Source organism: Lissotriton helveticus, chromosome 6 (genome assembly GCF_964261635.1).
Source record: "Lissotriton helveticus chromosome 6, aLisHel1.1, whole genome shotgun sequence".
In the NCBI taxonomy this organism is placed as follows: Eukaryota; Metazoa; Chordata; class Amphibia; order Caudata; family Salamandridae; genus Lissotriton; species Lissotriton helveticus.
The window spans coordinates 515,399,950-515,422,993 of NC_136067.1; the positions used below are offsets into that span (position 1 = coordinate 515,399,950).

Consider the following 23,044-nt stretch of genomic DNA (forward strand, 5'->3'; position numbering starts at 1 on the left):
GGTGATCTCAGTGGAGAGGCGGAAGAGCCTATTTTTTTTTATTTTTTTTTTTTATTGAGACCAGACAGTAAATAACACAGGTTCCTACTTATACAGCATAATTGGTTTAGAAATACAGAATACAAATATACAATCATTAGACAGGTTATCCAAACAATAAGCAAAAAATCATTCCTGAAAATTAGGACTGAAAAAAGCAATACAGAGGCAGAATAAAAAATAGTAGCACAGATATCACTGATATGTGGCCTAAGCATTCATTTTCCTTTATGTAATCCATTCCGCCACTGGTGCCCAAATTCGGGTTGCACATTGACGCCTCCTCCCCCTTTACGAGAGAACACAGAGAATTCTAGCCTATATATAGCTAGTAATCTTGCGCGCCACTGTACAAATGTTGGGGCATCCGGAGACAGCCACTGAGAGGTTATGCACAGCCGGACCTGAGACATAGCAATGAATATAAGAGCTGACTCATTTGCAGCATAGCTTCCGGATATTGTATTTCCAACATCTACCCCGAAGATCACAAGTGCTGGTGTCATTGTACATCTAATCTTTAGTATATTATTAATAAAACACTCTATATCATCAAGAAAGCCACGAAGTGATTGACAAGAAAAGAACATATGTATTGAATCTGCTGCCAACAACCCACAACGAGCACAAAGATTTCCCTTTATGGCACCCCATTTTGCAATCTTAGTAGGTGTGTAATATAGATCAAACATTGCCATATAACTTTGTGTCTTAAGTGAGCGCGACACAATAACCTGCCTGGCAAGTTCTAACACCGGGGATAGATTGACTTTAGCAATTCCTAATTTCGATTCCCACTTGTCACTTTGAGCTGTCAAATCATCCGAAAATGTTGAGGCTATATATAGGTACAGTATCCCTATTCTACTTCTCTTCTTGAATACATCAATAGGTGGTACTTTCTCCAGCATACCAGGTGTTTTCTTCAAGCATTTTTGATTAAAGCTTTGGATTTGTAGATACTTAAAAAAATCACGAGGAGATAGCTGAAATTTATCTCTAATGTCACTATAAGTTAAAACGACACCATCCTCCACCAAGTCTCCCAGCCTACCGATACCTTTTAATTTGCCAGCTGTGCATAATATGGTCCTGAAAGATACTAGGAAACATTCGAGTGGCTTTAAACGGCACATGCAGATTTAAATTGGGTATACCTATTTTCCGCCTAATCAATCGCAAAATAGTCCATGCAGCTATCAAGACTTTGAAGCGCGTTCTCTTATAATAACTGGGTTCAAGGACCTCCAGGAAAATCCCTTTTGCAGCAGACCCCAATCCAATCTCATAGATAGTCGGACTATTACATATGGGAACATTCAATTTATCCCCACAAATCAACACGCCAATTGCTTGAAGCATTGCAACCCAAGAATATATAACAAGACTAGGAACCGACCAGCCCCCTCGATCACGAGGGAGGCACATCCATTTGGGAGCCCTGCGAGATCGCCTATAACCCCACAAAAATCTGTGGCAAACCCTATCTGCTTTGATTAGACTTGTTTGGGAGATCAGAAGAGGGATGGTCCTAAATAAATATAAAAACTTAGGAAGAACTAGCATCTTAAGAGCACTACAACGTCCATATAAAGATAGATGCAGACTGTCTAGTCGCTCTAATTTGGTGTTGACATCATCTATAACCGGAAGAATATTTAGGTCCGGGATCGTATCAACTACCGAAGATATACGAACCCCCAAATACGTAGCGACTGGAACTACTGGAGCATCCGATGTTGCCATACCGGGTGTCTGAATCACCTGGGTCTTCGAGACGTTGAGCTTATATCCCGATATTACACCGAAGTTCCCTGCCAATTCTTTAAGTTCCCTGAAAGCGGATGTGACGTCTGATGTTATGACAAGTATATCAGAGCCTATTTCTAGGGTGGATGTGCTTTTGGGAAGGGGTAACCCTCCAGGCTAGGCAGCAGCCGCATGTCCCCAGAGGAGCTGGAGGACAGGCGGGAAGCAAGGAAGTTTGAGTTGGAAAAGCTCTGGATGGAGGGGGAAATAGAAGACAAAAGAATGGCCATGCAGGAAAGGAAAATGATCTTAGATCATGAGCTTAAAATGAGAGAACTGGGGTTGGATTGGGAAACCAGTAGGGCTTTGGCCAGCCTAGATGGTGGCAGCAAAAATGTAGTGTCCAGCACTGAGAGTGAGGAACACACACACACAGATTTGGGGCCCTGCTTCAAGGAGGGGGTTGACATGCACCAGGGGGTTCAGGATTCTGAGGTTACTCCACTGGGGCACAGTGTCCCTGAGGTGGATTGGGGAACTGGCGCTAACTCTACTGCCTGAAAGACGGCCACCGGACACGGCTCCTCTGACACCTCGCGGTTCATATGGGATTCGGGTTTACTCAGTGAGAATCCCCATCCTACCCGAGAGTTTCTCTATTCTTGAATTAGAAGTAATAGTTCTCGCTGTAATATTGACCACATTTGAACGATTACTTTCATCGCCAAATATTTTCTTAGCCCTGAAGAAGCCCATGGTTGGGTGAAATGCGTTGGCTGGTTTCATCATCTGTGTACTTTGCACAGCTGAAAATAAAAGACGAATAACAGCACTTGAATATGTTGTCTCGTTGAATGCTTACACATTGCTCTGTTTTTTATATGTTGCCTCTCATCTAACTAGCTTGTTACTCCACTGGGGTGCAGTGTCCCTGAGGTGGATTGGGAACTGGCCCAGGGGAGCATATTCCTGGTAGTGGGAGGGACACTCTACTGACTCTAAGGATCACATTTTTGGAGATCAGGTTTTAACAGCACACATGGAATTAGTGGAGCACAGTTGTGCTGCAGCCATCAGGAGGAAATGGACTCTTGATATTCCGGGAAGTGTTAACTGGGTTCAGACTAGCAATTGCCTGCTTACAGTAGGTTCGAACTCCTGGAGGAACAAAATCACTGCCAAGGAGAGGCAAATGCATTGTCACTTTAGCGAGCTCGGATCCAAGGTAGGGGAGGTAGGGTATTCCATGCGCTTCAAAGACACTGTCTAGAAACTTCTTCCACCTTCCAGAACCAGGGCACCCGTGTATAAAAGAAGGACATCAGATACCACCACTTTAGTACTCTTCCAGACCTGTGGATACTTTGGCAGGAAGAAAGACTGCTGATCTGCTGAAAAGACTGCCACTCTGCTGGACTGCTACTCTGAAGGAGCTGCTACCTTGCCATGCTGACCTACTGATCTCTTGCCTGTGGAGAAAGCACTGGACCTGCAACCCATCTTTAACCCAGGACCACAGAATGACTCAAAGGGCTAGTCTGCTGGCCTCCTGACCTGAGACTCAATGCCATAACAGACCCCCTAAAGCTCCCTGACAGGTCTTCTCTGAGAAATCAAGACTCATCTCCACTGACCTCGACTCCAAGCTTTTTGCCTTCTAGGGCCGCCTCCCCCGTGACCCCTCTGAAAAGCGCTAATCAACCACCAAGAACACCAAGAACAATGCGTCATGGGGCACTTTTACCCCATTTAGTGAAAATGATATTCACAAGATTCTTCAGAATATCAGTCCTTCCAACCACTTCAGTGCCCCGTTGCCCTTGACCATCTTCAAAAAAATCAAGAATGCACTCATCCCCACCTGGACAAGGATTGTGAATGCTTCTCTATCACAAGGCACGATCCCCAATTGCCTAAAAGCAGCCCAGGTTTCACCTATTCTAAAGAAACTTAACGCTGACAAATCTGATCTCAATATCTTCCGCCCCATTTCCAACATCCCCACCCTAGCAAAACTTCTAGAAAAATGTGTTCAATCCCAACTTTGTGGTCACATAGAGAATTACCAACTTCCTAAACCAGCATCAATCAGGCTTTAGGAAGGGGCACAGCACCGAATCGGCTCTCACTCACGTTATGGATGACGTTTTAAAAATGCTTGACCGAAACGAATCCTGACTCCTGATCCTCCTTGACCTTTCCTCCGCATTTGACACAGTTAATCATGATAACCTCCTATCCATCCTGCAAAACAGAGGGGGTTTCGCTGATCAAGCGCCACATTGGTTCTCGTCTTTCCTACATCACAGGTCACAAAGAGTCAAGGCTAACCACTTTCTCTCCCAGCCCTCACTCCCAGCCCTCTCCTGTACTTATGGGGGTCCACCAAGGGTCCTCTCTATCTCCTGTACTCTTCAACCTTTTCCTGGAACTTCTTGATAACTCATTAAACTCCATGAACATTCTCTTCCGCATGAATGCGGATGACACGCAACTTTTTTAGAAATTCTCATCCCTGGAAAACATCAACTCTCTCAACACTACCCTAACGTCTACTCAAAACTGGTTAATGGAGAACCATCTCCTGCTTAACACTTCCAAAACGGAACTCCTGCTCATCTCCTTCCAAACCACATCCCCAAGCTAGACCTATGACTAAGTCACCTTACTGCTTTCAACTGCACTCCTCTCATCATAGAATCAGCCAAATCTCTCGGAGTCACCATAGGCAAGCACCTGAATATGGAAAATCATATCAGCAATGTATGTAAGGGAGCAAACCTTTCCTTCCACTAAAAGATTTCAAGCAGGTGGTTCCAGCGCTTGTCTTGCCGAGGCTAGACTACGGCAGTGCTACCCTCTGTGGCCTTCCAAAATACACCCTGGCTCCACTAAGATCATCACTGAATGCTGCGGTTATACTGGTCACAGGCACCAAAAGATCTGAACATATATCCCCAGTCATAAAATCTCTCAAATGGCTGCCCTATGAATCACAAATTCAGTTAAAGATTGCCTTTCTGGCGCACAAAGCCCTTCACTTCAATACTCCCAGGTACCTTGCTCAAAAACTTGAACTATCCTTTGGTGTATGAGCCTCAAGAAGCGCCACTAACTTCCTCTTGAAACCACTCATCCTTAACAAAAAAAGAACTTGTCACCGAGCCTTCTCTGGCGCTGTCCCAAAGATATGGAACTCTCTTCCAATGGAAGTATGCAGATTCTCTTCAACGAAGGCTTTCAAATTGGAAGCCAAACAATTCCTAATTCCTAATGTAGGCTCACTTGCTCGTTGAAAATGTTCCTACTATCATGGTACCTCCATTTGTTATGGATCCTCTTTACTGCACACTGTGACCCCCCCCCCTCGTTGCCCGCTTACACCTGTTTATTGTTTTACCCTCCTGGGTGAGATTGTCCTGCATCCTGCGACCATTCATTTTTTTTTCTCTCTACCTGATATTGATATTGCATATATGTTCTTCCTTCCATGATATTGTAAAGTGCTCTGATATCCTTCTGGATCTTGTTTGCACTATATAAAACTTTATAAATAAAATAAATAAAATATATAAATATATAATTAAATAAATGATCCACATGTCAAAGTTCATAGCCATATAGTGTTCCTCCCTGTCTATTTGATCCATGCATTCTTTGTGTTTTTAAAAATATTTCCCTAGTCTTGATCTCAGCTGTCCACAAGGTGAGTTTAAACAACTGGTGACTGCATCCTTTTTACAGTTCTGACCCTTTTTATATTAAACAGAGGCTACAAATATTGTACCTGCTTACATCTCTAAGTGGGCCTGTGCAAATCAAATAGCCTAAAATTGCACTATTTGTGGAACACAAATAAACATCAAGGGGCACAAGCATCAAGGTAGGCTTCTGCGATTCCTTAATTGCGATTATTAAGGAATCGCAAAAGCCTATGCATGTAGAAATCGCTAAAAAAATTGCGATTTCTAAAAATTCCTTAATTGCGACTCATAAATTGCAAATCGCAATTAAGGAATACCTCCCCATTCATTCCTATGGGCCTCATAGGAATGATTGGGAAGACATTCTCAATTTGTGATTCTCAATTAGAGAATCGCAAATTGAGAATGCAATTTCAAGGGTGCCAGAGTGTCAAAAGGACACCCTGTTGCACCCCTGAAATCAGCATATGAGTACATCTTGCACACACACATGTCCCAAGGGCATGTGTGTGTGTAAAATGGAACTTTGAAAAATGCACTTTATTGCATTTTTCAACATTTTTGCAAATTACCATAAAGTTCATCTTCATGGTAATTTGCTCCCCCTAGTGGCGAAATCAAAATTGTTTTTACTTTGATGCATAGCATTTAAGGAATCGCAATTTAAGTAATCACAATTTTGCGATTTCTTAAATTGCGATTTTTGCATTTGGGATGATGCATTCCAAATGCAAAAATACTGGTCGCAAAGGGTCAGATTCTGAGAATCTGCCCGTTTGCGACTGGTTTTTCCTTTGATGTATGTTGGCCAAAATGCCTTCAATGTCAACGTGCGAATCCCAGGGTGGTTTAAATTCCATCATACCAAACTGTAAAAATCTAATTTTTAAAACACAAGGGTGACTGACTTGGGTAAAGCGCAATCTAAATTTTTCGAGAGCCTAAATATTTATATATTATGCCATCTCATAATGTGATTGTTTTCAGTTTGAAAAATATGGCAAACCCTATGTAAGAGACACCCTACGCTGTTTATGTTTCGCATGTGTTTCAAATGACACAAGCAAAATTTAGATTTCTCAATAAGGACACGATCCCAGGCCTGTCATGTCCCATACTCATATTTCCACCACATTGTTATTTAACTCTCGAATAAATGCTGATCCTTTTCTATTGCCAATGCTTCAAGGTTTTAAGTATGCCATACTGGTCAGTCCGCCTACCTGCCACATGTGCTCAAATGTATGTATACATTTCAGCACATGCCTATATATTTTTTGGCCTTTTTTTTAATTAAGTTGGTGTCAAAGGCTTTTCCACGAAAAGTCTCAGTCTGACCACAGAGTAGCCATGTGCCCAGAACAAAAATAACATGGGAAATTTGAATTGGTAGCTCCATACACGCAGATGTCACGTTTATGTGGGTTTCTTTACAATAAAGCCACGTTTCACCATCACCCCACATTCAGGGATGATGTCCATATACAGCAGACTGAAATAGATGGAACACGTAATTTTAGACAAGGCAAAAATTGTGATAGATGTGTTAGGGCACACGTTCTACGACTCCGGGATGCTACTGATACATCACTGTGATCCGTGTAAAACTACCTCTAATCCATAAGGGTCTGATGGCAGTATTTTTAGGCAAAGCTATTAACGGGGCTCCCCCAAATTTGGCCAGATTATATGTGGCGCAATGTCTGATGTTTGAAAACATATGGGAAAGGGGAAAGTAATTTTGGATTAGGGAGGTGGGATTATCCATGTGTTTGTAATTCAGTGTATTACCCTGCACGGTTGTAACAGTATGCCATTATTGTTTAATATATGGTACAAATGTCAAGAAAAACATGTACACACAAAAAACTCTTACCACATTGCTGAGAATCAACAAGTCAGTGTGTTGCAGTTTTACACTGCTATAGCCTCTAGTTGAATCGACAGAAAGAATCCCTGCAAGAGCTACACCATGCACGCTCATCAATGCTTGAAGGGGCCACTTTACAAAACAGTAATATCCAGGCAATAAATAAGTAAAAAGCTTTTGAGGTCTTCATGACAGTGAACGGGTCGGTTCACATTGGAACCACGCCACTCACATCGAACATCAGCGTGACCCGCCGCAAGCCCTGTCTCTCTGCACAGCGAACATTGTTCGCCCGCATGGACTGACAACTACTGAGTGGATTTTTGTGGTTTTGGTCTTGTTTTATTTATTACATTTTGTTCAATTTTTCTAAACTTGTGTGGGATCTTTTTGTGTGGTGTTTTCACTGTTTTACAGTTTGAACACTTTACACATTGACTCTATGTTAAGCCTGACTGTCCTGTACCAAGCTACCAGTGGGCTGAGCACAGGTTAATTTGGGGTTGCTTGTGCCTTACCCTGACAAGGATTATGGTTGCTTTTTGACCGGAGCTTACACACCAGAGGCGGGTGTGGGTTTTTTAGTCCTGAAGGAGCAGCCATGCACTATACAAATCATGTAACATAACATAACATGAGTTGTGAAAACTGAACTCAGAGCAAACAACTGGCTTAGGCCTTTCGTCAGCGAGACATAGGTGAGAGGAATGTGTCACACATCAGCTCAGGAAGGGCAGTGGAAGAGGGTTCAAGAACTTTATTAACTTGAAAGGGATCAGGGTGACCCTGCCATTTAATAGTTAATTATAAAAAGAGACCTGGGGAACAAAAGCCTCCTGTCTCCTGTGATATCTGTAGCCACCTAGGCACAATCACAATGAGAAGATGTGAGAAATTGGATTTTTGATTGAGGGGTTTGAAACCCCTTTCTCAAGCAACAACCATAATCTTGTCTGGGTGAATCACAAAAGTCACTAAATTAACCAGTGCGTAACCCTCTGGGAGCTTTGCACAAAGGCAGTCGGGCTTAGCTTGGAGGCAATGAGTAAAGTATTTATGCACCACACAAACAGTAATACAGTGAAAACATAACACAAGGAAACTCCCACACCAATTTAGAGAAATAAAATGTAAGAAACAAATCAAGACCAAAATGTCAAAAATCTAATCAGTAGAACAAGAGATATGCAATTCCAAAGACTTAGTTCAGGGTTGCACCTAAGAGTACAAAGTGCCAATTGCTGTTATCTGTTTGTGCTAGACTGGGGAATAGTCACAAGTTCAGGTCAAGAACAATGGAGCATAAAGTTGTTGACGCTGCATTGCACAAGTGACAGAAAGAAGAGGAGAGTCATATTTACTAAATATTTCCTGTTGCTGCTTTTATCCCCTTCCCTGATCCTCCATCTGTCTGCCAAGCACCACACACACACACAGCTTTACACTTGAAGTACACACTTACAGTACAAAATACTGTTGATAGACCATTTTTAAAACATCTCACACATTGGATGTGTGCTGTACAGGGCAGCACACACAAAACTTGTGAACTGTTTAGAAAATAAATATATATCTCCAACTTTGCGCTTGCATCAAGGACAAGTTATTTTTTATGCAAAGCTTGATCGGAAAATTTTAGAAGATAGGGATTGGCATAAAAAAGGGTGCTTGTCCTGGAACGCCCATCTATCAGCAATGTAATTCAACCATTGGAAAAAAAATAGAGCAACGGTTCCAAAAGTGCTATTTGTGCTACGAAGCACTTTTCCAGCGCAAAATTGTTTTGCACTGGTAAATAAATAGCCTTAGCAAACACAACAAGATGATGGATGGAGTGCTGACACTTTTCAAACACTGACCCACAGTCAAGAGATCTGGGTTAAACCCATCATTCTTTTGCTCACCATGCCACCCCAATTTGAACCCAGCCATATGCAAATCAGTCTTGACCCTGCTCCCCATGGGAACAGTACAGCCCGAAGTTCCAGGCCAGGTCCTTCCTGGACCAGAAACAAGTATTGTGGTACCAGTTTCAAAGTATCACCCCTCATCAGCCAGGCTAGCTTAAATCCAGTGGCACAGCGAGTACAGGACCCACATTTGAGCATATCCTTCAGGCTAGGTCCTGATTGGCTAACTCATGTGGCATTTGACTTTATGGGATTTTTAGGAGCATGCGTACTCTGCCATTTGTGCTTTATTGGGGAAATCTCCCCTGACCATTGTAATGTTGCTGCACCTATCGGAGGGATTGATCAAGAGTTCCCTCCCTGAGTATTTGCCTGCCATCTATGCACCCTCCCACCTGTGACCTATCAATCCGTAATTCCAGAGCCTAGGTCTCAGGTTATGCCTAACTGCATATTTGTGAGTTGAGGTTGATATACACTTCAAAACGGGCTAATCTGTTAATAATGACACTATTTCATTTCCATCAATGTATGCTTCGTTTTCCATATTAACTTTCCCCCTCTAGTTTATTTTTCATGTACACTACCTGACTCATGCATTTCGACAATTACTGTACATGGGGACTGTTGTCCCTTAAGTTCACTATTGACAACCAATACCTCCTTATTTACTTGCCTTCTACCCAGTTTAAGGACTGCGTTTTTACAGCAGGTGATCTCCAATTGTATAACCCCCACATACCAATAGAAACACATTGATAACTGGCAGCAGTGAATTACATAAACCAGATATTAATCATGGGAGCCATTCGAAAACCACTCCTGATCAGGGGCACCTCCCTCTTTATGCATGTTTCTTTGTAGATTTTGCAGTGCTTGAATGGCAAGCTTCAGTGTTCCATTACTGGGGCAATCTCCACTGTCCATTGGGATGTTGCTGCGCCTATCTGTGGGATTGATCAAGAGTTTCCTGCCCAGGTGTTTGCCTGCCAGCTATTTACTCTCCCATCGGTGACCTATCAATCAGCAATTCCCGGGCCTAGGTCTCAGGGCCTGTTTAACTGCGTATTTGCAAGACTGGTTGATGCAGAGTTCACAACGGGTGAATCTGTTGATGAAGACGATATTTAATTTCCATCGATGAATGCCTCGCTTTCCATATTACCTGAAACCGGTCCAAAGATGCTTGTTTTCAGGTCTAGGAAGGACCTGGTTGTAGTTTGCACCAGACTGGACTGTTCCCATAGGGAGCAGCGTCAAGACTGATTTGCTTATAGCTGGGTCTGAAATGGGATGGTGATCCGAAAAACGATGGATTTAAACCAGATCTGTGACTGCAGGTGAATGTTTGACAATGTTCATCATTCTGTCCATCATCTTTTTGTGTTCCTAAGTAAATAGTCTTTCAAGACTTTTCTTTACTTTGAGTGACTTTGCATTGGTTTACGGTGGTGAAAAGTCTCAGTAAATCTGCTCATGTGTCTTTGAAATACCAGAGTGAAATAGTTTGTGTAAAACATACATTGTTGTAATATGCAGAATACAGGCACATAAGTAATCACTATTTATGTTTAAAGCTTGCAGTCTTTATTCATCATATAGCAATTTGGGTACTTTTCAGTTTCACATTTTTTGTTTCAACACTATGGTCCGATAGATACAATTCTTTCCAATAAGGATCATTCATGCAGAACAATATTCTGCACTACATATACGACAAGCTATCCTGTAAGATTCAAGACATCACAATTGAAAAAGAGAATACCCTGTTAAATTAACAAACACCACTAGACACAAATAGCCATCCCAAGTTGCAAATGGAATCACTGTTTTTTAGGTTGAGCAGCGCATGTGCTATCTGTTGTGAAGCATATTGTTCTCACCATGAACATAGGGGGTTTTGGAGCCTGTCCATTGCTTACCATTGCTTGGCTTTCCATGTGGCTCTTTTTCATGTCCCACCTTGTCAGCCTTAATGTTTGGCCCTCTCATGGAGCATTGTCTCTTTATAATCTCTTTGATAGGGTGAAATCCCTGCTTCCTCTGCTTGCTTTTCAAGCAATACTTTTTTCTTTTGTGGGAAGCACTACCTTAGAGTATGTGTGTTTTCGAGCCATCTCCCTCATGTATATCTCTCCCCTTGCCATTTGTGCAGCTCTGTTTTCTGACTTCTTTTCCCTGCTCCTGTTCCTCTTGTGTTCACCTCTGTGTGCTTCTCCCCTTTGCTTCCCCTGTGTTGCTTTTGTTTATTCCCTCCCTATTGCTTTCATGTTCTCAACCATGTTGCTTCGGCATTCCTCACACCTTCCCTGTTTTACAACCCTCTCCCACCCGACTTCTTTAAAAAAAAAAACATTCTTTTGTAGGTGTGCGCATGCCCGCTGCTCACGCCTACAGAATGACACGGCCAACAGTGTCACAGGCTTTTTTTTTTTTTACTTTTGACCTGCTGCACAGCGTCATGCATTTTAGGCAGCGAAGCTGAAAACCATTGGCAAAACCAACAGGTCTCAAAGGTGGGACCTATTGCCTTTGCCAATGCTTGTTCTATTTTAGAAATGTGTTACATGGGCAATCATCGGTGATGCCAAATTGCCATAAATATTTGAGATTTTACATGTAGTTTATAGTAAATCATAGTAATAGCAGCATATTCTACTATTGAAGTACACGAAGAGGATTACGTTTCATTCAAGATTTTAACTTGAATATAAGTCATGCTTTTATACTTGGAGTATGATGAAATCCTTTTGTATTAAAAAAGGACTTGTACTTGTGAGAAATGTAAAGGTTCAAGAATGCTTCTGCAGATTTATTGCAAAATAACTGTGGTTTTAACACGATATTCCTCATCTAAGTATGCAGCTGGTCTGTTTAATGTTGATTATGTGCTCACATGTTTCTTTCAACAACAATGGAATATAGCATTTCAATAGTTGTTATGTTCAGTTCGATGTATGTTTCTTTTTTGTTAGGAATAAACAATGATTTGAGCTTAAATCATCCAAACAATTGTATTGCATTTGTTTCACCTGATCCATACTACTGCAGCCATTTTTTTAAAACTGACTTGCAATGAACTGTTTCTAGTATCTTTTTTCAAAAAGTATCTAGCAGGTTTTTGATGTGTTTAGTTTTGCAGTAGAGTTTCTATTTTTATTCTTCATGTTCACAAGCATGGTTTCTCTTTCCAATTAAATGGTACACACTCTGTTTTAAGTAGTTTGTGGGAAAGATGGTGGGTGACCAAGTATTATATGGGATAAAGTACCCCTTGCCATACACGATAAGGCTATTGCAAGTCACCTCATATGTCCATAACTTTATATGGTTATGGAACTCGTTGGTGACTTGCAATATTCTTATCATGTACGGCAGGGGCTACTTTATCCCTTATATAATAGTAATAATTGATTTTAAACTCACACTCAATCTTGCATGTAAGTCTGGTTTGCAGCAAACAGGACAAGAAATGCATTGCTCTTCTTGGATAGATCAGCGTTAGCAAAAGGCAATACAAATAATAAATACAATGATACAACCCTTCAACTTGACCACACAGCACAAACACTTATCTTTGCCTAAGTAAAAGAGGACATGGCTCTCGCATAGGCAAATGAGGCTTACACCTCAAGTGACCCTTATTTCTATACTCAACCACTGTAGAACTCCAGGAGGCAGAGTTACACTTACCCAGTATTCAAACAGTAATTAGAAGGATGCAGAGGATGGAAGGCATTAGAGGATTATGGCACCGTCAAACATAGGTCTGTCAAGTGTTTTCATTAATATATTCATCAATTATGAGATTGTCATAAGCGGTAGAGAACAACATCATTGAGACACGATCAATGGTTAACACTACTTAGTCATTAAAAAATTCTATACTACTATTTCTTCTTTTTAAGAGGACATGTCACCCAACATGATGTCTCTTTCTCTTCTCTGCCCTGTCTAAGAGTGTTTTTTTTTCTTTACTATACCCATGTTAGTGTAATGATCTTTAGTACTCATAGGAGGTCAATGTATACAGAAAGGGTAATACTTGCTTGCTGAGAGTTTCAGAACTACGACCCACATGCATCAAAGCAAAAACCGGTTGCAAACGGGCAGATTCTCAGAATCTGCCCCTTTGCGTCCAGTATTTTTGCAGTTGGGATGCATCATCCCAAATGCAAAAATCGCAATTTAAGGAATCTCTAATTTGTGATTACTTAAATTGCGATTGCATTTAAGGAATCCAAAATTGAGATTCCTTAAATGCAATGCATTAAAGTAAAAAAAATAGCGATTTCGCTAATAGGGGTGCAAATATTTTCAAAAACTTTGAAAAATGCACTTTTGTGCATTTTTCAAAGTTTCATGTTGCGCACACACATGCCCTTAGGGCATGTGTGTGTGCAACATATGTGCACAGATCAATTTCAGGGATGCAACAGGGTGTCATTTTGACACCCTGGCACCCTTGAAATTGAATGAGCAATTAGCGAGTACCGCCTGGTATTCGCAACTTGCTCATGCAATCTCCAATTCATTCCTATGGCCCTTGAGGCCCATAGGAATGAATGGAACGGCATTCCTTAATTGCGACTCGCAATTTACAAGTCGTAATTAAGGAATGTGTAGGAATCTCTATTTTTATATTGATTCCTACATGCATAGGCTTTTGCGATTTCTTAATTGCGATTCCTTAAAAATCGCAAATAAGGAATCACAAAAGCCTACTTTGATGCACGTGCAGGTACATTCTTTATGTAGTACTGGATTGTTTGCCAAATCAGGATGATCTATATTAGGGGTTTCTTGTATTTCTAGCGTATGTCTGCCTGTAACACATGTGTTTCTGTGAGCGCAGTTGTGCAGAAGATTCTAGCAGCAGTGGCACTGAGCTCTAGGTTGTTGATGGTGCAGTGAAATAGAGTTGGGAGTTGGCACCTGAGGACAGAGGAGTTTAAACACAGAACTGGAGAAAAGATATCAGGTAGCACAGTTCGAAAGCTTTGTACAGGTAGTCCCTTGAGGTAACATTTTTAGTAGGCACCTCTCATGGACTCTCTTGAGTGAGTTCCCAGGAGTCTGAAAACCAGGTGTACTTCAGTGATGAATCGCCCTTCCTTGAAAAGAGCTGAGGATGGGAGGGCACTGAGATATTTAGTATTTTTAGTGAACTGCTAGAATTACAACAGTGTGTAACATAACTTAATGAACATGTCATTGACAATGCAAGGTGTGACCAAGAAAATGGTGCTATGAGTACATCAATGCACTCATATTTATGGACTTCGAAAGTATAACCTGATACAAAGAAAAAGGTTTATGCTAAATGTGAACCAGTTTGGTTGCATCAAGACATTGGTGAATGAAGATAAAACCTTAAGAAAGGTAGTTGAAGTGACTCAATCTCTAACCAAGATCATGAAATGATCGAATGTACATAAATGATCTTTATTTTAGCGGAGGCTGTCTAGAGCTCACGTATGAAGTACATAATATGTAAACTATGCAAATGTAGCTTAAACACAGCAGACTTCTGTGGCCACTAAAAAGTATAATTTGCCTATTTAATTTAAATAACGAAAAGAGTGCTATAGACGGGGATATAGCGTGGACAAAGGTTTATTTTACCACCACTGTGCACTTTATAATCGGCCGTGATGCATTTACCGTTCCAGCTGTGAAAGAACAAAATGTTAAACCTGTCCAGAATTTCATGTCTGACACAATAGAGGGACGCCGTTACTAAAGTGTTAAAAGAATGGATTACTCCCCGGGCTAATTTACACAAGAATGTTATCTTCTTTCAGATGTTCGGAAGAATGCAGGTCAACTTAGCCTCAGTCATTTCCCATCCCCTGACAAACCCACACAGCGCCCAAGAATAAGAAGAAATGGGAGGGGCTACATCAACATTTAAGAAACATGATTGGCTTGGAATGATGACAGGAAAGAGGAGTCTCCATTATTCTTCATCCTGTTCACGTTAGTCTCAGGAAGTAGTGTCTGTCGTCTAGAACCTTTTCTGAGGCAGGTTAAAAATGCCAAACCAAACATGGTTCATACAAACAGACTAACTGTCAAGCATTCCTCGGTGACACTAGGAATTTAATACTAAATTAAACATTAGTTTCATGCATTAATAACTCGGCAATTTATTTATTTTACCTGAAATAATTAAATATATTCCAAGTAAGGTTATGTAAGATTGCTTACCATCTCCTGTCTCAGCACAGAGTTGCAGGCCCAGATTGTTCTGTGGATTAATCACCCAGTGATTGCTGGTTACAGTGATGTCGAAGACAAGCCAGCCCACGTCATAGGCATGCACGTTCCGCGTGTCTAACAGGAATAGATCTGCATCCCTAAATAAACATGCAAATAAGAGGGAAGGAGCTTAAGTAAGGAACAGAGAACAATTTCATAGGGTAAGGATGTGAAAACATTTTGACTTGCAGAACAGTATTAGGCCTTTAAAAAATTTCCCTCTATCCATGTTTATGTAGAAATGCTTGGAAGTATGAAGAGATGCTGCCGCCAAGTTCAATAAGATGTCTGAACTTTAACTAAATATTTGCAAATGATTTAAGAACCACACATCAAAACAAAAAGGAGTATTTCCAGAAGCACTTCCAATGGCTGAAGTGGATTAATTGAATACTTCTCACATATACTAATACAGCTCTTGACTATTTGGAGTCTAAGGACAGGGGGCCTCATTCAAACAATCCTTTTGGCACAAACAGTTCCTGGTGGAAATTTCAGTAGACTTCTTGCATCCAATTGCATAAATTCGAGCTTTTCATGTGAGCGTTTGGACATCTGCTGAACTGCATTAAGCACACTTACACACTTTATTCCAGTTGCATCTTGGACCTGGTTCGTGATGTCTTGTGGCCCGATATTAGTTAACATAACTTCAACAGTCCAATGTCTAAAAACTTAAATGTCACGCAGCCGCGGTCGGTAGTAGGAGTTCCTGCAGTACGGTGACGTGGGGAGGGGGAGGGACAGGGTGGGGTGTAGTAATGTATGGACTGCATCACCAAATAAGATGCAGTGCGCGCAATGAAATTCATTTTATTTATTTATATGTTTACTTACCTGTTAAACTCCTTGATCCATACATTACTACCCCCACCCTGCCCCTCCCCCTCCCCACGTCACCGCCCTGCAGGAACTCCTACTACCGACCGAGGCTGATGTCACAGCTGTATTCAGGAAAAACCATGTTTACAGCATTTTCATACAAACATGACATTGAGAGGGAACTGTGCGAAGTGAGGTGCACTCAAGAGAACACGTATGGGTGGTAGACGCTTCTCTTTGCAGGCGGCGAAGTTCTGGAACCAGCTTCCCGATACCATCCGATTGGAAGCCAACCACCTCAGGTTCAGGAAACTTCTAAAAACCTTTCTGTTTTCCTGAGCCGCTGGGAAATGACTTGGTTGCCTAAAGCGCTGGGATGCATACGGGTAGCCATGCGCTATATAAGTGCGTAGTCATTCATTCATTCATTCATTCACTCATACGTCGTCTAAGACACAGAAACGTGCACCATGTGCGTCACTTAGCATGCCCAGGGCAGAGTTGAGAAAGTACAATCGTAAATGGAAATTCATGACTCCAACAGAATTCGACAACTTTCTTGAAAAGGCCTTGCATTCTTGTGATTATGGGTCTGAAGCTGTCCATCTGTGAAGAGGGACATAGATACATCCCATGTCATCATCGCCTTTCTACGAGGTTGGGCCTAAACCTACAGCTCAAATGTTATGCATTGAGGGGTCTCCGATTTACCTTTTTGCACCTGAGAATATATTTTGAATGTCCTCTTCTACGAATCCAGTCCACACCCCTCTCCATCAGTACCCCACATCCTGTTTATAATTACTCTTTCTAAATCTCTTTATCTAGGGTACTGCCAAGATCAATTGTTCTTTTTATTGTTTGTGACATCATCGCCTTAAGGGCCTACGTGGATGGTATGTTCTTGATTGAAATGATTGCAGATGTATACATTTTTTATAAAGAGTAAATGTTAAAAGAATGCTGCGTTGCAAGTAGAATAGGTAGGAAGTAATATAGTATAGAAAATATGCAGCATTAGACAACCTGCAATTACACATGCGAGAGGTACAGTGATGCTAGTAGAGGATTTTTTTGTTTACAGTTTTATATAGTGCAAACTTGACCCAAAGGGATTGGAGCTCTTTATATGAGAACCAATTACATTACACAAGGACACATTCAATATATTTTTAGGCACGGGCTGATTTAAAGATTCTCTCAGAATCACAGAATTTTGAGCAACCCCGAAACTCGAACCTGATTCCCCACTTCCGAAGTAAGCAGCTCCGGCTGTTATGCCCCATCCTCTCTTTAATTTCATGAGTTGTATAAACATGCAAATTTAAGTGAAGTTAGACATCAAATATAGCATTTTTGGGTTTGCAGATTCCTGAAACACAGAAAAACAGGACATTTGTATATGTGTCAGCTCCTGCTGCTCAAGCAATTGAGTAAGCTTTTGAATACAAAAACTATTTCATTTAAGTGCAGCAATCACCTGTTTAGTCCCAATGATATTGACTTCTGCCAGAGATACTGCAATGCCCTTTAAGCTTGTTGCCATAGCTCCCCCACTTCTACTGAGACTTCTAAGCAGTTTTGTGCCGTTGCAATACAATGAATCCGGTCCATGCCTGCTATGGTGACATCCCCATCGAATATTACCATTAAATGCCACTTGTCACTGCACAGGACATGTTCGCACCCTGCAGTAAGGGTTGGCGTCCTGCTGCTGGAGGGGTGCGTGGCTCAATAGGCTGGAACCACAAAAGGGAAGCTGGAGAATGGTGGCGTACATTGTATATAATGTTATTTCCCCTTTCTGACACTCTGAAGATGATTCCTGCTTAACGTGGCACACACACCACTTTACACAAGTGTCCTGGCTGCAGAACGTTGAAGGCCATGGCCACCTTGTTGTTGGTGTCACAGATACTGGGTATCTGGTTTGCCACATATGACAGCGGTGGATAATTCTACATATACAGGAGCTCTTTAAATTGCTAAGTGTCTGCTTTCCCTCCCTTTAGGCCAACATGACTGGGTTCTTGAATGGCGAGACCAACTGATCAAGTTGCTGTATTTGCCTCTGCTTCTGTGTTTGAGGCCTGCAAATGGTATGTAAAGCGATACCCATGAGGCACAGGGTCAGGCTGGTTTGCATATGGGCATGTCTGAACCGGGGTGGTGGAGTGAGCTAAAGAATGATGATGGATTAAACCCAGATCGGTTGACTGGGGGTGATTGTTTGATTTGCTACAGCGCTCCGTCCATCATCCCCTTTGGTTTCGCTTTGCAAATGGTATGTAGCAAAATGCCACAGTATCTGGCCTACTTTAGCTGTGGCCTGAATGGAACGGGGAACATCCTTTACAACGCGGATTTTACTCCGCAAGGCTTTCACAACGCGTCCGTTACAACGCAAGTCGTAACCACGACTTGCGCTGGAGTGCGCTAGAGGATTGAGAATAGTATATTTACTATTCCAACACCTTCCCTAGTGTCCACGGGGACTCGTGTTAGAATAGTAAATTATACTATTCTCAATCCGCGCCCTCAACGCAAGTGGTGGTAACGACTTGCGTTGTAAGGGATGCGTTGTTAAAGCACGCGTTGTTATGGTACGCGTCGTAACGTCGTACATCCAAATGGAACCTCTTCATGTTATACGCCTTCTCCCCTGCCATCATATTTAGGGGCCTATGTGCCACTGTGTGATCTGTGTTAACCTCGAGTGACAGGTGTTTCCCACCATAAGTGAGAACGTTGTCAAAAGGTTCTTCAAGGAAAGAAAGGAAATGGAACATCCCTTATTTAACAAGCATTTGCAATGCAATAGGTCTCGCATTATGAAAGTTTGAGCTATTGGTCTTGTAAATGACAATTTTTTTATTTATGTGTTGATTTTGAAAATAGCTAAATTAATAGCTTTGTCATTTTCAATGCCAATAGTTATAACTTTCGCACATGTGACGACTATAGCATTTGTAATGCAACATGTTTTGTATTTACGTGACTTAGATGTATTGATATTACAAATAGCAACAGCTTTTAATATTTTTAAATAATTAATACTTAAATAAAAGTGATTGTAATTTATATTGGCAATAGCTTAAACTTTTGTAAATAACGTTTGTGAAGATTATGTTCAGTGTATTTTATTGTGATGAAAATCCAAGAACAGAAGTGAAATAACATCTTTTTGTGACATTTGTAATAAAGCTTGAAACATTGAGAGAACATAATTGAACCAGTTGTTGTTGAATGGTTGCACAGATTGATGCTGTGGTGGTGCTGAGTGATGCTGTGGTGGTGCTGAGTGATGCTGGGATTGCGCTGAGTGGTGCTGTGGTGGTGCTGAGTGATGCTGTGGTGGTGCTGAGTGATGCTGTGGTGGTGCTGAGTGATGCTGTGGTGGTGCTGAGTGATGCTGTGGTGGTGCTGAGTGATGCTGTGGTGGTGCTGAGTGATGCTGTGGTGGTGCTGAGTGATGCTGTGGTGCTGCTGAGTGATGCTGTGGTGGTGCTGCTGAGTTCTTTCTGCAACTGCACTCTGAATCTGCACTCTGCACTCTGCACTCTGCACTCTGCACTCTTAATCTGCACTCTGAATCTGCACTCTGAATCTGCACTCTGAATCTGCACTCTGCACTCTGCACTCTGAATCTGCACTCTGAATCTGCACTCTGAATCTGCACTCTGCACTCTGAATCTGCACTCTGAATCTGCACTCTGAATCTGCACTCTGCACTCTGAATCTGCACTCTGCACTCTGAATCTGCACTCTGCACTCTGAATCTGCACTCTGAATCTGCACTCTGAATCTGCACTCTGAATCTGCACTCTGCACTCTGCACTCTAAATCTGCACTCTGAATCTGCACTCTGAATCTGCACTCTGCACTCTGAATCTGCACTCTGCACTCTGAATCTGCACTCTGAATCTGCACTCTGCACTCTGAATCTGCACTCTGCACTCTGAATCTGCACTCTGCACTCCGAATCTGCCCTCTGAATCTGCACTCTGCACTCTGAATCTGCACTCTGAATCTGCACTCTGAATCTGAACTCTGAATCTGAACTCTGAATCTGCACTTTGAATCTGCACTCTGAATCTGCACTCTGAATCTGCACTCTGAATCTGCACTCTGCACTCTGAATCTGCACTCTGAATCTGCACTCTGAATCTGCACTCTCAATCTGCACTCTCAATCTGCACTCTGCACTCTGAATCTGCACTCTGCACTCTGAATCTGCACTCTGAATCTGCACTCTGCACTCTGAATCTGCACTCTGAATCTGCACTCTGAATCTGCACTCTTAATCTGCACTCTGAATCTGCACTCTGAATCTGCACTCTGAATCTGCACTCTGAATCTGCACTCTGCACTCTGAATCTGCACTCTGCACTCTGAATCTGCACTCTGAATCTGCACTCTGAATCTGCACTCTGCATCTGCACTCTGAATCTGCACTCTGAATCTGCACTCTGAATCTGCACTCTGCACTCACAATCTGCACTCTAAATCTGCACTCTGAATCTGCACTCTGAATCTGCACTCTAAATCTGCACTCTGAATCTGCACTCTGAATCTGCACTCTGAATCTGCACTCTGAATCTGCACTTCATCTCCCCTCGGTCCATCACATCCGAAGCGGTGCCCTCAGATTCCTGGGCGGCGGATCTTGCTTGTTTTTTTACAAGCAAGATTAAACTCATACAGGACTCTTTTCCACCTGGAGCACCTGCAGGGCCGTTTAAACCTGAGGTTGATATGTTCCCTCCGGCCTCGCAAGGCGCTACGTTGGCTGTGTTTCCATCTTTGGCAGCCTCTGCCTCCTTAGTGCTTATGGGCAATCTGAAATCGGGCTCGCCATTGGACCCTTGCCCAGCTAAATTTCTGGGTAAGTTCGCGGAAGTGATCAATCCATTGGCAAACCCTCTTCTGAATCGCTCATTGAGCCAGGGAGTGGTCCCGTCGGCCTGGAAGCAGGCAATGGTTATCCCGCTGCTTAAAAAGCCGGGTCTCGATCCGAAGGCCCCAGTCAACTACAGGCCCATCTCTCTGCTGCCGGCTCTCGCAAAAATTTTGGAGAAGCACGTCCAGACGGTGCTCTCCAATTTCTTGGAGACTCACGAGATCCTGCATGCCACCCAGTCCGGCTTCCGCTCAAACCTTAGCACCGAGACCGCGCTCCTCGAGGTTTCGGAAACCATCAAAGGGGTGTTGGATACCGGGGGCAAAGTCATGCTGGTGTTGTTGGATCTGTCGGCGGCCTTTGACACCGTCCCCCATGATGGCCTTCTCGCAAGACTCTATGAGATCGGCCTTCGGGGGACGGTGCTCAGCTGGTTTTCCTCCTTTCTAGCTGGCCGCCGGCAAACGGTCTGGGCATCTTCAGACACCGCCGTGATGCCGCCTCTGGGAGTTGGGGTCCCGCAGGGCTCTATATTGAGCCCGACCCTCTTTAACATCTTCATGACCCCTCTGGCGGCGTTGGCGGAGTCGTTCGGTGCCCGGATCGTATCCTATGCCGATGACACCCAGCTCCTCTTCTCCTGCGAGAGAGGTGGAGACTTTGATGGGGAGAGTATCCGGAATTGCCTTGGGGCTGTTTTTAAATGGTTCCAACTGAACAGCCTCAAGTGCAATTCCGATAAGTCCGAGGTACTCTTCTTTGGGTGCGACACGGAGCCAATCTGGCAGGCCTGGTGGCCCATCGATATGTTCCCCCCGTCTTGTTCTTCCCCAATGGCTAAGAACTTGGGGGTCAAGATGGACAAGGGGCTAACGATGAAAGCCCAGATCCTGGGGGTGACTGGCACCTGCTTCGGCCTGCTAAAGATGCTGCGGAGGTTTCTACCTCTGCTGTCTGAGGAACACAGGAAGCTGACCGTGCAGGCTCTGGTTGGGTCCAGGTTGGATTACGCTAACGTTTTTACCTGGGCCTACCAGAGTACCTGCTGCAGCGGCTTCAAGTCGCGCAGAACGCGGCGGCCCGGGCCATCTTCGGTCTAAATAGACGTGCCAGCGCCTCTGGTCTATTGCTGACGCTGCATAGGCTACCCATCCGCAAGCGGATTGCCTTTAAGGCAATGACTTTGGCCTATAAGGCTCTCCATGCGGTGGGAGCAAAATACCTCCAAAACAGACTGACCTTCTACCAGCCGGCTCGCTCGTTGGGATGTATGACGTTATAACGCATACTATTACTCCGCAGACCATTACAACGCGACTTTTACTCCGCATACCGTTACAACGCATAGCGCCTTGGGGCGCTGGATAGTGGTAAGTATAATTTACTATTCTAACTCCAGTCCCCGTGGACCCTAGGGAAGGTGTTGGATAGTAAATTATACTTATTCCCTATCCTAGAGCGCCCCCCAGCGCAATGCGTTGTAATGGTATGCGGAGTAATGGTCACGTTGTAATGGTAGTGCGGAGTAAAAGATCCGTTGTAACGGGTGTATACCGCTCGTTGAGGTCAGAATCTTTATTCCTGGCGGCTGTCCCGCGAGTGAAGAGAGCGCGCCTGGGCGGCCGCTCCTTCGGTTTGCTGGCTCCACAGATGTGGAATTCGCTTCCGCTCTCACTCCGGGGGGCCACCAGTCTTCTTGCCTTTAGGAGAGGTCTTAAAACCTGGCTGTTTATGCAGTAGGCCTCTCAGTAGCCCTTCTTACCGTATTTGGCTTGCTTTCTCATTTTAA

The 23,044-nt window shown here is 43.0% G+C and overlaps 1 protein-coding gene across 1 annotated transcript in view; it reads right to left on the reverse strand.

Moving 5' to 3' along the window:
* BMP5 (bone morphogenetic protein 5) overlaps window positions 1-23,044 on the reverse strand; it is a 788,226-nt gene that overhangs the window by 310,948 nt on the left and 454,234 nt on the right. The window contains exon 3 of the mRNA XM_078647972.1: window positions 15,483-15,631. Within this exon, the coding sequence (XP_078504098.1) occupies window positions 15,483-15,631 (149 nt within the window). The remainder of the gene's footprint in view (window positions 1-15,482; window positions 15,632-23,044) is intronic.